This window comes from Dermacentor andersoni, chromosome 10 (genome assembly GCF_023375885.2).
Source record: "Dermacentor andersoni chromosome 10, qqDerAnde1_hic_scaffold, whole genome shotgun sequence".
Taxonomy (NCBI): Eukaryota; Metazoa; Arthropoda; class Arachnida; order Ixodida; family Ixodidae; genus Dermacentor; species Dermacentor andersoni.
The window spans coordinates 61818914-61834329 of NC_092823.1; the positions used below are offsets into that span (position 1 = coordinate 61818914).

The window sequence follows — 15416 nt, forward strand, 5'->3', positions numbered from 1 at the left end:
CCCAGCCTAAGACTAGCAGCAATGGTATGGAAGCATTTTGCAATTTTGTGCAGAAAACTTTTTGGATAACGAGGTAACATGAGAAGAAGGAAATGACTGTGCAACAAGCTATCGAACAATGCGTTACAGAGTTAAAGTTAAGGGCCCGATACGAGAGAGGGACGTGACGACATAAGCAACAGATCAAACTGGTGTAGCTGATACTGGAAGTGGATTGACCGTAATTATTTGTGAATATTTATTCATTTAGTTCTTGATATGCGTTGAGAGCGCATGCGAGTAATACATAGGCCAGGATGATTACAATACAATGGGGTTAAGTTCACTAACTAAAAAAAAAACACGGCAAGTTCGAGTGCAAAGTGAACAAGGAAATACAATACTATGTGATGCAGTAGAATATAGAATACACAAGTTAGTACAAATATTTCAAGGACACGTTGCGGAATGACTTTACGCGCGGTATAAATACAAGGAATCAAATAATACAGCTCTAACAAAACTAGAACCAACGGTAAAAGAAGTATGCGTAAGCAATGCGCCACTTGATCATCTCCGCATAGCCCGGTGTCACGAATGTTATGAGACTTGATCCTATAAATGTAAACGACAGGGCTGCGGTGACACGAACTGCTGCGGACAACGGCGCTGGTGAATCGTAGACGCAAGCAAACTGCCACAGGTGGCGGCACCAGATGCACTGGCGACGTTCCGATTATAATAAGCCGTCATCGCTCTTTAGCCTCTTATCTGTCCGCGTCGAAGCATTATGGACCGTGATGAACCATACTCCGGCGAAGGCGCGGGCCTTACCTGGAAAGCGACCTGCGATGGGGGCGGAGAGTGCGGCGAGTGCTGATAGCTTCGTGATAGCTGTGTTCTCACCGCTTAGCTCGCGTTGAAGCGATAGCCAGCACGAAGGTGAATTCGCTCGCTGCTTCGGGCCCTATCTTGAAAGCGATCGTGTTACGGGATGGACGGACGGACCCACACTTTTCGTTAGGTAAGGAAAGAAATGCTTACGTATTTAAAAAATAAATATCCATGGCCGTGGATAGAGAAATCACACTTTGTTTTATTTTCGCAGAACACGTGTTAAGGGCCTGAAGTTAAAGGCCCGGTAAGAGAGAGAGGAACCTGTCCAAATGTGCAAGATAGCAAACTGGTGTAGCTGATACTGCAAGTCACTTTAAAATAAAGGAGTAGAGTTGTATACGTCAAGTATATCGTATTACGATAGCCAGTGATGTACTAATGGTAACAAAATAGGGCAGAAGATTTGGGGGTCTGATGAAATTTAGAGCTTTGCAGGTATAGGCTGGAGTCATTTCCCGCCACAGAAGTAGGTGCCTGCATGGGAGTGGCCGTCATCGTGAGAGTGGGCACGATAAGTGTGATGACGATGATGATGATGCACAGCTGTGTTTTGTGGTTGCGGGACTGAGGGACAACAGATTTTGACATATCCATCACAGGGAAGTGGGTGCTGCTGCCCAGCTTGCCGTTATTTTGCGCGCTCGAGGTGATTTTTATATGCATACAAAGCAAACAAACTCATGCTGGCAAGCTCTACGTCCGATATGGTCTACATGTAGGAATGTTGCTGCTTTACTTGGCGAAAGGAAGCATCAGAAATACAGACCATATAGTGTATGCGTTTTATACCGAAACCTATAAAGTACATTTAACCTAGAAAATTACTGCTGCACTGGTTGTAGTTTTGCGTATTAACATCCATCGTTCGACTTATGCGTCTTCGCTGCAAGAAATATTAAAGGTTGTATTTTATTTGACATTACGTAAGAAAAGGCGCCTACGTCTGTGTGAGAACGGCTAGTGTATGGTGACCGAGCACCAATAATGTGTAGTCGTTTCGGACGCAGACGATGGAGATGCTCACTCAACCTTTTTTTATTACGTTTGTGAACCCTGGGTGGACATTTTAGCCAAACTGCTGATACGTGTAATGTGTACTGCAATTATCTTGGTCAAGTAGTAGCAGAAGAATCCGGATGACGAAAACTTAATATGTAGACAAACGAATAAAAATAGATTGGAGGTCATTTCCTGTATGTACTACAGGTGATGAGTGCCAGTTTAAATGGTATTCGCTCGGGTGAGAAATCCTTTGCTTCTCAGAAGGGAGTGCGGAACACGTGACGACAATGTCATGCCTCTTCGGGGCCAAGGGTCTCACCTGTGCATCGCTGGGGGGATGGCAGCTCCTTTTGCTGCGTCGTTAGAAAACATCTCCTCTTGGTGAGGGAGACAGCGCGGATCTTGCCGACTTGTAACCTATTACGCCGCGATCACTCGCTCTATAAAGGCAGTATCAAAATCACCGCCGTGTTCGTTAGACCTTGGCGGTTCTGTTCGCTTCGCAGGTATTGATTATCAGCGACGCGAAAACCTGGTGACATGTCAGAGCTGAACAATGAAGCGACTCCATTTTTTATATCGCTCACCACAGCATACCCGCATAAGTGCGCATGGTTGGCATCCATACTGTGGGGAGCTAAAGCTGTCTGCCAAAATTGTTGCCTCTCAATCCCTGCACACTCCGTGTGAGTGGGGCAGCAGCGCGAAGCAACGTGAGGTATCATAACGGGACGCTTCCCTCCTGGTCGAGGGCCCCGCCACGTGAATACCGCTTCACTAGCATTCTTGAAAAGTAAAGTACATATGCAATGCATTTTGACAGCATGAAGGTACTATGCGGGAAATGTGAGGATAAATAAACTTGAAGTTTAGCTAAGGACGGCGCAATGAGCGATGAAAGGTAGGATTGTAGGCCTGACGTTGACAGATAGGCAGCAGTGCGACGTTAGAAGTGCAAAGCCAGCGGCTGATATTAAGGCGAGGTGGAATGAGCGGAGTCGGACAAGTCCTTAGAACGTACTAAAGATGACCCGTATTCTCCTATAGTGTGAGAGTTGGCCCTGCATAAAGGAAAGGTAAGTTCACATCGACACTCGAATGTATCGACTCGTGAAATCCGGGAATTTGCAGGCCTAAATTCAGTGAGCTGCAGTAAGGGACAAGTAACTGTAGAGCTGATTGAAACTGTGGTCCTACAATGGATTAAAATAAAAGCTGATGTTAACATCAACGTTTAGCGAAATTTCGCAGTCCAAGATTATCGCTGGTTGACAATACATAAGGATGTGTGTCAGCACATTGGTTGTCAAAGCTCGTGTGATTTAAAGCGTGAAGAACCGTAGCCTCCAGAACAATGAGTAGCATCGTAGCGCACGTACATCACTCCCATTTCTTCTTTTGCGTTTGACTTACACGCAATTGCTATTATTCCAAAAACCATTGTAACAGATAATGCATCACCACAGAATCTCATGACAGTGCAAAAACATGTAGTCAATCGCGGCTGCGCAAGCCTGTTTTGTGCCAAAGGACAGCGTGTTTACTTGATGTAGACCTTGGGGCTTCGGCATGGAAAGCAAAGTTACAGCCCGCAGGACTAATAACTTGTCTAAAGAAACGCGTCCACGCGTCAGAACGTGGCCTCAATGCAGTGGATATCTGGCTGGAGTATTTTCCGCCGAAGATAGACGTAATACTAACAATGCCGACAAGGTATTCGGAATTATGCTGCCCAATGAAGCCTACTGTAGGCCTCTGTGATTTCTGCACATGCACTGCTTGTTCGTTCACTAACTTATCACTTGTGTTTTAATGAGAATGGCGTCCATTGCCGATGAGAATAGCTATAGGGGCTAATTGGTACGGCAAATTTTTTTGTTGTAGCGCAAGCTGAACGACATGGACAACAGAAAGGCACTATTGCCGAAAGAGCTTGATTACGGTTAAAGAGCCGTAGGTCGTTATCACCACCCTCCATCAGCATTGACTTTATGTGAGCCTGGGGACGTATTCTCGGTCGATCACTCGGCGATAGTATCGCCTTCACTTGACGTAGTTCGCTCGGCCAGCCAATCAGCTTATCCGGTTTTGCCCAACCAGCCAATCAGCGCGCGCCTGATAGCCGAAACGATGGTATCAACAAAGTGATCGTCCTAGAATACGTCCCCAGATGTTAGATCATCTGTTTCTGAAAGGGGGTAAAAAAATGCAAAAAATAACACAACTGCACAATGACCAAGGTAATACATGAATACCGCTGGTCCCGAAACTATTCCCTCAAAGGCACGCATTGAAAAGTTGCGGTACGTAGTCACATAGCATTTATTGCGGTAAATATGCTTGCTTCAGTTGTGTGAGACCAGCGATTGTGTATGCGATGCAATAGAAAGGTGCATAACAATGGAAAAGCATAGAACAATGTACATGCGAGGGCGCTTAAACGCAAGTGTTTGTCCACAGCTGTACTGGGCGGTAGCGTCATTTCTCCGCGTGACGAAATAAATTATTTGTTGCAGTACAGCGCAGTTGGGCGACGTTTGCACATCACTCGTGATGCGAGTTACATTTCTGGTTGCGATTCTCTGGGCTTCACTTTTACAAGTGCCATGCCAACAACAATGCAGTAAGCTCACTCTTTTGGTATATATTTCAAAATGAATAGGAGCAGAATGGTTGTTTAGTCAGAAGGTCGTTTATAGCGAGAAAAGTGCATTATAAATCGCTCCACAATGCTTACTCGTAAGCGTAGTGAATAAGTGGCTTGATATGCTACATGCTCACATTGGCACTGCAATAGGTGTTTGACAAGGTTTTTGCTCCACATTCGAAGCAGATGAAAATGAAAATGAGAGTGAATGCGCAGAACTCGAATAATACAGACATAGAGGTCAAATTATGGTTGAACACCGTGTTTTGTCTTTATTATCCCATGTTGTCAACCACCAGCCAATCTTTACTTGTGCTACATGCACCAACAAGGTTACGAAGCTTATGTGTCTCAAAGTACTTGCCAGGCAATATGAGGGACTTTTGTTCTCGAAGCACTATCAAAGAAAGGCAGTAATTTATAATTGTCGTGTACCCAGCAGTGCATGTGTTCGTAGCTAATGCTGAGGAATCGCCATATTCCTGCCTACTTTTTTCGACGAAGGTATCGTGTTTAGCTAGTAAGTTAAAATTAAAATGAGAACTACAACTAAATGTGTTGCTTACTATTATCAGAGGAGTACTTCAGTTTGGCCCCTTTGGTGCTACATACTGAAAGTTCAGCCAGCGCAAGTAAACGAGGACACAGGAAGAACATATACAGCACTGGTCCTGCGCACACGTGTTGCTGTGTCTTCGTTTATTTGCGCCGCTGAAATTTTGCAGCACTTAGAATTTGTTTTCATTTGATGCACGAAGTACTCTCACGCAATGCTGATGCACCGCAGTAGTCGTAACTTTAGTGTCATGCGATATTCACGTTTACGCACTAAGCTTCTCGCAAGTTTGTGCCGAGGTGCAACCACCAGTTGAGGTGGATGCATACTGTGGGGCGTCGGCGATGTTTGATCCTTGTGGGATGAAGAATGTTGTGGAGAGGCGCACACAGAAAGAAGGACCAAATATGTGTAATAGACACCTGGGGCCTTATAGCGTAAAACTAGTCCAATATGTTTTTATTCAATCTCCTGACGTCAAATTTGCGTAACCGCCGACGCTAGCATCAGGCGGTTTACAGGAGGTCACTTTTGTTTGCTTTAAAAACGAATAACATTGCCTACACTGAGCAGCTTGTCTTATTTAATTGGCTGACAAGAGGCCAGGAGCACGCTCAAGTGGAGAGGGATTCGATGGGGCCGAGCCAGTGGACTGAATATCTATGACCGGATGAAGAGGGCTGTGGCGGCATCTGCGATTGGCCCGCTTTCCCTTATTTAGCTTGCAGTGGCTTGTCCAAAATCGCAGCGGCATGCAACGGAAAGTTAAGAATGCTGCTAAAACGGATCCTCAGGAAAGAAGAGTTTGCATAGCGAGGTCGTAAATGTGCCGAAAGTGCGCGGAAACGTTACACGGCCACGCAAAAAGTTTTATCGCACGCAAGTAAACCCAAGCTCCACGTGGGAGCGACCGGTTGGATGGAGTGGATTACAGCACGGCACGTTGACGCAAGTCCGTAACTCGCAGGTGGTCGCACTGTGGTATCCCACGAATCCCGGAAGGTTGCACTCCCCGTCACGCGTGTTTATCTCTTGGAACGCGAGCACGTCGTACTCGTGCATGAGTAGGTGTTCGGACAGTTCGGCACGTGATGGTGCAGCGTGCGCACGTTCCATTGCAGGATGCGTGGCCGACGTTTCGATGTGCGACTAGCCATGGTGAATGGGTCGCTGTTGACATGCCACTGCCTGCAGGCAGATGGCCCGGAGCGGATGGTCAGCTGGCAGCATGGTGCCGACTGCTTGTGTGGTGAGCAGCAGGTTTTTTACCAACTGACCTATAGTAGTTTGGGCAGGTGGAGCAGCAGTGTCCTGTGTCTGCTGGCGTTGGGAGGCACGAGAGGCTGGTACCGGAGGCCTGGGTGCAGGGCTGGGGCCCTTCAGCGCGCTGGCATAGGACCGCGCTGGGGGTTAGGAGGACTGTTGCGGCTGATTCTCCTCCCGGACTGCTGCCCTGATAGCACGCCTCGACAATGCCGAGGTGGAGGAACCCATTATAGTGGCCACCTTCCGTTATTCTTGCCATTTGGGGCAGGCGGAAGTGTAGGCCATATGGGGGCCCCCGCAGTTCCTGAAACGGACTGTCGGTCATCTGGTCCCACAGTCGGTCGGCCGTCTGCAGGACTCCAGCACGTGCCCGAAGCGGCCGCACTGCCGACACTGCACTGGATGGGGCCTGGCAGGCGTCACGCAGATCCCGAGCTTGAAAAGGCGCACGTGTTCAGGGGGGACCGGTCCCGCGAATCGGATGTTGATGGTGGTCCCGTCCCTCGTTGGCGACAGCACGGCAACGCTAGACTCGATGGCTCCTAGCAGGTCCGCGTCCGCGGGCAACCCGACCACTCCTTGCAGGAAGCCGGTGCTCTTGCCGCGCTCGGCCGGCAGTCGGGCAGTCACCGGGATTCCGTCCAGCTCAGTGACTGCCAGCAGCTCCTCCTGGCACTCCCCGGGTGGTAGTATCGGCGGCCACGATGTTGCGTTTATGGTTAACGTTAACGCGCTGCTCGTCGGAAGGCTCCGCCGGGCGCCGAAGGACGGAAGAGTACCGTACCGACGACCGCAGGGTACACCGGGAGTGCAGCAGCCTCCATGGCTCGTGCACGCCGCTGGTCCCCCTTTGACTGCACCAGGGTCAAGTCGTACGCGGTGGCCTCGCGGGCGGATGGTGTCGCTCTCTGTATTGCCTCTGAAGGCACGCTAAGGGTGACTAGGGTAGCGGGTGGGCGCCGCGAGTCGTCCGTAGCCCCGGGAGACGAACGTGAAACATCGGTAGGCTCCTTTCTCTGCTTCTGCTTCTTCTTCTCCTTTGGCTTTGGCCGCGAAGCAGGCTGGCGTGGTGGGTCCTTCAGAAACTGCGCCGCGGGGTGCTCAGGGCCTAGCTGTGACGAAAGAGTCCGTCAGCTCCATCGCGTCGGCAGTGTTCTCGTTTGAACCTGGTTCGCTAGCAGACGCTGCAGGGGAGGCGCCGCCATCAGGAGCAGACAGCGCGTCGAGGGAGGTGCCGGGCGCGCTCTCGCTCGCAAGGGGGCTCGAAGGAGGCCGCTGCAACCTCGGCGGAATGTCGAGAGGTGGCGCTCGCCCCTTACGGAGTTGCTTGAGATTTGTGGCGAATGGTCGTGCTTTTTGGGGCTCCGTAGCGACGACGAAATCGTAAGTTTTTGTGCATGCGTGCTTGCCTCTCTTATTGATTTGCTGATTTTTTTGCCTTTAAATAGCATTTGGGCGGTTTTCCTTTTTCGTTCTTTTTTTTTTGTCTCATATTTCGTGTGCGCAGGTGTGTTTCGTGTACAGTTGGTTTTGCAGGATGGTTAGAGCGTCCTTTCGCGCCACGTGCTTCAACACGTGCAGCCGGGTGGGACATCGAGCGTTTGTAGCCCTTAAATGGTAGCTTGGAGGTGGCAAGACTAATAGCTATTAGTGGTTTTACTGTGTGTTTTGGTAGGAAAGTGAGAGCGTGGCCGCGTGGTTGAGCGCGGGCGAGAGCGTGTCATACCTTGGGTCTCCGCGGCATTGATTGCTTTTGATACAGTGGTGAAAGTTGCTTTGCGACATTTTGAGGATTTGGATCCTGTGCGTATCAGTTGTTGCTAAAAGGCACGTGCTCTGCATTATTATAGTATTGCAGTATTTGCATCAGAAAAAGCCGTGCAATACATGGCAAGAAAGCCGGGAAAGCAGGCAGTGCGCGGGGCGTCCCTCGAGGCAGATGAGGGGACGGATGAGAATGGAGAGGGAATCGAGTCAACCGGCACACACTTTGATGTCGGAACTAGGCTGCCTAATATGGAGGCTTTCCAGGAAGAGCTTGTCAAACAGGTTAAATAGCTCAAAAATGAGATAAATAGGGAGCGTGACGCACGGAAGATAGTTGAAGAAAGACTTGAAGCAGCCGAGGAAAGCTGAACAGGGCCGCCATTGGGAACGAGAATGTGCGTGACAATGGAACGCAGGCCCCCTACGTGAAAGGAGAGGGAATGCTAGCAAAGTACGTGAAATGCGGGCAACATGAACGGCTAGCTGGAAAGAGCGGCACCTACCTAGAGGCCGCCACGCGGAAAAAGCAGGAGCACAGGGGCAATATCCCTTGTCGAGTCCGAATCAGGCGGGAAAGGACAAAGGGAAGCAGGGAGATGTAGGAGTGAGTGAAAGGGTGATTATCGCTGGCGACACAAACCTGGCTAGGTGCTCAGAAGCAATTGTGGAAAGGGCGAAAGGTGATAAATAGTAGCAGTAGGGACATTTCCAGGGCGGACACTGGGTTCTGTTGTGGAGCGAGCAAAAGAAGAGCTCGCGGAAAATGCCCACGTGCGCAACCTTGTCGTAGTAGCAGGTGGGCTAAATTACCTCCTAAACAGGAAAGGGACAGAACTAGCCCAGCGCTTGGCCAAAGGGGTGGACGACTTGCGCGAGCTATGCCCACAAGTGCAGATCATGGTGTGCACCGTGCCGGAGGTGCCTGTACGTGACAGTCATGTACAAAGAGCCGTAGTGGCTCCTAATGAGGTGATATGGAAAATGAGCCGAGAGAAAGGCTTCGAGATTGCCGAAGTAAACAGGGAAGTGAGAAGGTGTGGTGGTTTTAAACAAGACAGGGTCCACTTCAATTACAGGCTGGCATCAGAAGTTCGCTGGCGACTTGGTGGTCGCGCTGTTGCTTTTTTACGGGGCCCACGGGCACTCAGGAGGCCAGAGTAAGTAGTAATGAAGAAGGTCCCCTAGGGGAACCTCAGAAGAGCATCTCCGTCGATAACAGAAAAAGGAGGAAAGCAAGAGAGCTCGCCATGCAATAGGCTACATAAACATGCAGGGCGGCAGAAGAAAGGAAAAGTGGGCAGAGATTGAGGAGCAGGTAAATAGAGAACAAATAGGGGTGTATGCGGTTACAGAAACGCACCTTGGAGACTCAGAAGAGCCGCCAGTGATTGAGAATTATGTTTGGGAAGGGTGCAACAGGTCTAAATCGGAAAGAAAGGGAGGGGGAGTCGGAATGCTCATCCATCAGAGAGCCAAATGGAAAAGAGTAAATTCAAAATGTGAATAGCATCTTTGGTTGTCAGGTACAATGAGTGGGCAAAAACCTTGGCTGGGCGTTACGTATTTCTGGACCGGAAATAATTGCACAGAGAAGAATAAAGAGTTAGTGGAATGCATAAGCGCTGATATAAGTATTTCGGGGATGGTACAGAAATTATCCTATTAGGTACCATGAATGCCCACATACAGGATTTAGATGGCTATACCGACAACAACGGGAAGTCAATGCTAGACCTTTGTGAGCAACATAACCTTGTTATCGTGAATACAGGGCCTAAGTGTGAAGCGCAGATCACGTGGGATGTGGGAAACCGGCAATCGACCATTGATAGAGAACAGGGCCGATGGTGTCTGATAACAGAAGGAATTCATGATAAGTTGAGAGAAATGGTCATTGATGAGGAAGGGTATAGCAGCATAGGGACTGACCATAAACGCATCTTTTAGAAAATGGGATATGTAGTTGGGAAAGGCAGCAAGGAGTGCAAAATGGCCAGTCCAAATTTGAACGCTGAACAAATAACAAATATAGTCACTAGAGTCGAGGAAGAACTTGGCAAATGGCCAGATCAAGAGTGGGAATATAGTGAGCTTCTAAGTGTAATAACGACAGAAATACGGAAAGAGAAACAACAAATTCGATGGAAAGGAAAAAGAAAACCGAAAAGCTGGTGGAATAGGGAGATACGGGAAGCGGTCGCCGAACGACAGAAAGCATCCCGAGACACAGGCAGGCAAAGAAGGCGCTGTTGCCGCAGGATGAACTAACCAGTAAATGGGAACTATACCTGGAGAAAAAGCCTATGGTTAAAATACTGGTGCAAGCAAAATTAAAAGATGAAAGTGAACGTTGGTTGTCAGAAAAATAAGGCCGCACCTAGAATATTTTGGAACCACATAAAATAATTAGGCAGGAAGTAAACAACAATACAGCAACATATCCTAGACGAAGATGAAAACAGACTGAAAGGAGAAGCGGCAATAAATTACAACCTAAAAGTAACAGCCGAATAATTCCAAGGCAGTGACGAGGTTGTATTTGAAGAAAACAAGAGCATGAAAGAGACCCAGGTGGAAAAGGAGCTGGGGCTGACAAATTTCAACTGGAGGAAAGCGGAAGAGAAAATTCCTAAGCGCACAGCCACAGGGCTAGACGAGGTTCCCGTTAAGCTGATTAATGAACTAGGGCCAAAAAGTAAGGAAGCTCTGGTGAAAGCAGTGGAAAAAACTTAAAAAGATAGACGAATACCAGACAGTTGGCGACAAAGTAGAATGAATTTAATTTATAAAGGCAAAGGGGTGAAACATAGCATTCACTCGTATAGACCGTTGACCATTACATCGGTAATATACAGGCTAGCAATGCAGGCAATCAAATTAAAGCTTCAAGCATGGGCAGAGAATAATGGCATTTCGGGAGAGCTTCAGATTGGCTTCAGAATAGGTAGGCGTTTGGATGATAACTTGTTTGTTCTTACTCAGTGTATTGAAATATCAAAAGTAGAAAACAGACCGTTGTATGTGGCCTTTTTAGACATTACAGGAGCCTATGACAACGTAGACCGCAACATTTTGTGGGATATTCTGGAAGGTGAAGGCTTAGGCGATGATTGTCTACATGTTTTCAGAGAGATTTACCTAAAAATACCGTTTGCGTTCAATGGGAACGGATGAGGAGTGAAGAGAAAGTTCATATCAACAAGGGACTGAGGCAGGAGTGCCCTTTATCCCTGCTGCTGTTTATGGTGTACATGGTGAGGATGGAGAGGGCGCTAGAAGGAAGTAATACCGGGTTTAATCTCTCATGCAAACAGGCGGGTACAGTGGTAGAGCAGCAGCTACCAGGTTTATTTTATGCGGATGACATTGTATTGCTAGCTAACAAGCAAAGTGATTTGCAACGTCTGGCTAATATTTGTGGACAGGAAGGCAACAATTTAGGTTTGAAATTTAGTGTTATAAAATGAGGTGTTATGGTATTCAATGAAAACAGTGAACAGACAGTGGATATACAGGGCCAGGAAATACCTCGGGTAACAGAATATAAATACATTGGTATATGGATAAATTAAGGCAATAGATATATGGAAACGCAGAAAAAAACAATAACAGTGTAAGGGAAGAGAAATGCAGCCATAATGAAGCACAGAGCGCTATGGGGATACAATAGGTACGAGGTCCTCAGAGGTATGCGGAAAGTTGTAATGGTTCCAGGACTTACTTTTGGCAATGCGGTTGTTTGCTTTAAACCAGGGGTACAATCAGGACTCGACGGGAACCAAAGGTCAGTGGGTCGCCTCGCATTGGGCGTTCACTGGAAGATTACAAATGAGGCTGTGCAGGGTGATATGGGCTGGACTAGTTTCGAAGTTCGCAGTAAAATTGAGTATGAAGAACGGCTGAGGAATACGGAAGAAAGTAAATGGGCTGAAAGAGTGTTCAGGTATTTGTACAGGAAAAACATTGATTCACAGTGGAGGAAAAGAACTAGAAAGCTTACCAGCTAGTGCGTGGCCTGTAGGGTGGGCAACACAGCAACAAAGAAGGTCAAGCGGAAAATCAGAGAGGCTGAAATAATCTCACAGGTGGAAAAGAAACCTACCATGAGTAACTACTTAAGAGGAAAAAAGAAATCAGGAAAGAAACAATTTATGATAACTCAAAGGGAAGCTCATTACTTTTCGAACCTAGATCGCGATGGCTTAGAACACGCACCTATAAAGCGAGATATAAGAACGAACAAGGATGTGCTTGCTGCGGTAAAACTAGGGAAACTATGGAGCATGTTTTATTAGAATGTGAACACGTCTACCCAGTGGTCGATTCAGGTACCACTGGCGTCTTGAAGCCCTTGGGTTCAGCGTGAGCAGTGGAAAAGTAAGCATGTCCGCAATAGGGATTAGTAAGAGGCGATTGGAGGATTGGTGGAAGTAGGGAAACGAGAAAAGACGGAGACCTACAAAAGTACAGTTCGCAATAGGGGATCAGAAAATTTCATTGTGGGAGTTCATAGTGTGTTTTTTACGTTTTTTTATTGTTTAACCTAGGTAGGACATAATGCACTATAATAGCAAGAGCTTGGTGGCGCAACCCACCGCCCCGTTCCAAAGGGGACGCTCATAACATCCATGCATCCACCCATCCGGGGCTCCGTCTTGGGCGGCAGGCGGGGAGGAGGTGGCGGCTGTTTCGCCCGAGTGTGGGGTAATGGCGCTGCCGTGGTCCGGTTGCTGCACGTGGCAGCTGGCTGCCGTGTGCTGCTCCGATTTGGGGGAGGGGAGTGCTCGACGTGCTGCTTGCGTCGCCCGGTTGCCTCCTCGTCCTCGCTCTCGGTTTCGCGGGCGCGTTTCCGGGAGCTGGACATATCCATGTCCTCGTCGTCGGAGGTGGGGAGCGGGACCGAAGCATGGGGCTCCTGTACTGGGGGGCCGTCCTCGAGAGGCTTCGAGGCGGTAGTAGGCAGGGGGGATCCACAGGGATATCGATGTTGGTGGCCCGTTGACTTAGCCACTCGGCCAGCATACGAGTGGCACGACGTTCCAGGTCCTCCCTTGCGCGGAGTTCGTCGAGGGACGCAGGGCCGAATGTCACCAGACTCAAACTGTCGTGGCGACGGTGGCGAACGCACAGCAGGCGCTCTCCGGGCGCAGCGAGAACCATTTTGGCCCCAGACTGCTGCTTTCTTGTAGATGCACATAGCTGAAAGAAAAGTTCGTGGGAATTGTATGGCGATTTGAAGAAATCCACGTTAAAGAAACAACCACTTATATCGTAGCTTCGGTCGGGATCTGGCTGCTCAATGTGGCGCTGTCACTACCGGCCGTTACGCTGTCGTTACGTCTGCGAAACCGTTCTTGATAAAGGCCGGTTCATGGCTGAAACATCGTGGATAAATTTATTTCTCAACATCGATTTCCTCACACACATGTGCGCGCAGGCACGCGCACACACACACACACACACACACACACACACACACACACACACACACACACACACACACACACACACACACACACACACACACACACGCACGCACGCACGCACACACACACACACACACAAGCGCTTCGCGGAGCGCTGCCACGGAATGCCGTGCGGCCGATAGCAGTGGCTGCGCCTGTACATTGTCCTTTTTCCGGTGACCTCTCTTTCACCTGCTAACTTAAATTTATCGCTCGGCGCAGGGCCGCCTTCATGGACCAGAACGTTCTCGATTGTGGTCATTAATTCTGCCGATTGTCTATGCTGGTGCCGAGCCTTGCGCTTTTGCACTGAATGCACAAAGCAAATATTGCGCTTTCTTGAAGGCACGAGTGCACCATGCATGCAGCGAGTACGCTGGAACCTCCGACCAGTACGAGTCATGTATAAATAACGAACGCGCTGTGCTCTCAATTCAAATGGGAGGGGGTGGTTATAATTGTGCACGTCGTAGACGGTCGATCTCGGCTGCTGGGCTGGAGTGCCGATTGGCCGTGCTTCAGCAGACCGAAGCAGGCCAACACTTCCTTCATACCACAAGGCCTGTTCACTTCGATCTCTCGCGTAAAGTTACCTTGCCCGACTGCCATAAAATCTAATGGGGATGCTCACGAGGATGCCGCTGTGAGTTTGACGTCACCGCTTTCGTCACGGCGGGCTTGGCATTTGAAATTTCGGCGCAAGTAGCACGGCGTCAGAAAACGGAATGCACAGGCCTGCTACCTAGGAGGCGTAGGCCAGGCGCCTCCTCCCGCCTCCGTCTCGCTCGCATTGCGCCAGCCTGTCAGCGACGGCCGAAACGGACAGTGCACTAGGTCAGCTCTACAGAATATACCCCCCTCCACAGATTTTATTATCGACGCATGGGCTCGTAACTATTGTTGTGCCCGACTAAAACTTGCTTTTGCGGGCCAGAGTTTGCCCAATAGAGGTAGTTTCGTTACCCACAGCTCTGCCATGGTCTGATTCTTCACCGTCACGATAATTATATATAAATGCTTATAAATGTCAGACCATAAAAATATAGGCTAAGCAAAGAAAGATACGCTTCAAATTTAGCAGACCATGTAGGACTTAAGCTTCGAACATCGTACGTTACGCGTTTAAAATTCTGCCGTCCATCCGAACAGTATATTTACAATATAAACGATATTTATGTAGTGCATGCTCTTGCACATTTCGCTGCCGGAAAATGTAGTACTATAGCTTTATAGGCTCTGAATTATTAAATCATAATTCAAGTACGTTTGCAATAAGAAGAAAAACTCCCTCCGCAAAATAATATTACGAAGGTATTTGTACGACAGCTATCGCATCACGCCAAGTAGTTTTGAAACAAATGTGTACAATTGTTTTCTGAAGCAAAACATCCATTTTGGGCGCGTAATGTGACAAGCACGCGTGGAGCTGTGTTCCCTTGTGGTTGCTTTACCTATCGCAACGAAAGAAAGCACGCAAAGAACAATTTACCTAAAGCACCAATACCCCGTTTTGTTAAGCAGACGGAACGTAGCAACAGCTTTTTTACATATGGATGGATGGATGCAAAACTTTAATAAGGTCCTGAGGTACGCGACTCAGCGCGCTGCGGGCCGCTCCCACGTTGGGACAGTCAGGCCTTGCCCGACCGCCGCATCGTGGGCCCTCTGGACAGCCCATAGTTGCGCACCGGCATCGAGGCTCTTGATAGCGGAGAGCCACTTGTCTTCATTGATTTGTTCTGTGCCTCGTAACGAGGGGCAACGCCAGAGGATATGGTCTAGGCTAGCGATGTCATTGCAGTGCCTGCAAGAACTAGTGGCATAGGTGTCGGGATAA

The 15416-nt window shown here is 48.7% G+C and overlaps 1 protein-coding gene across 2 annotated transcripts in view; it reads left to right on the forward strand.

Annotated features, from left to right (window-relative positions):
* The first annotated feature begins 4399 nt into the window (after positions 1–4399).
* LOC126543852 (uncharacterized) overlaps positions 4400–15416 on the forward strand; it is a 28033-nt gene continuing 17016 nt past the window's right edge. Inside the window, exons 1-2 of one of the 2 annotated variants that reach the window (XM_055078449.2) lie at positions 4400–4501; positions 6203–6330. In XM_055078449.2, coding sequence (XP_054934424.1) covers positions 4485–4501; positions 6203–6330 — 145 coding nt within the window. In that variant the 5' untranslated portion in view covers positions 4400–4484. The remainder of the gene's footprint in view (positions 4502–6202; positions 6331–15416) is intronic. The other variant, XR_008615285.2, reaches the window with a different exon arrangement.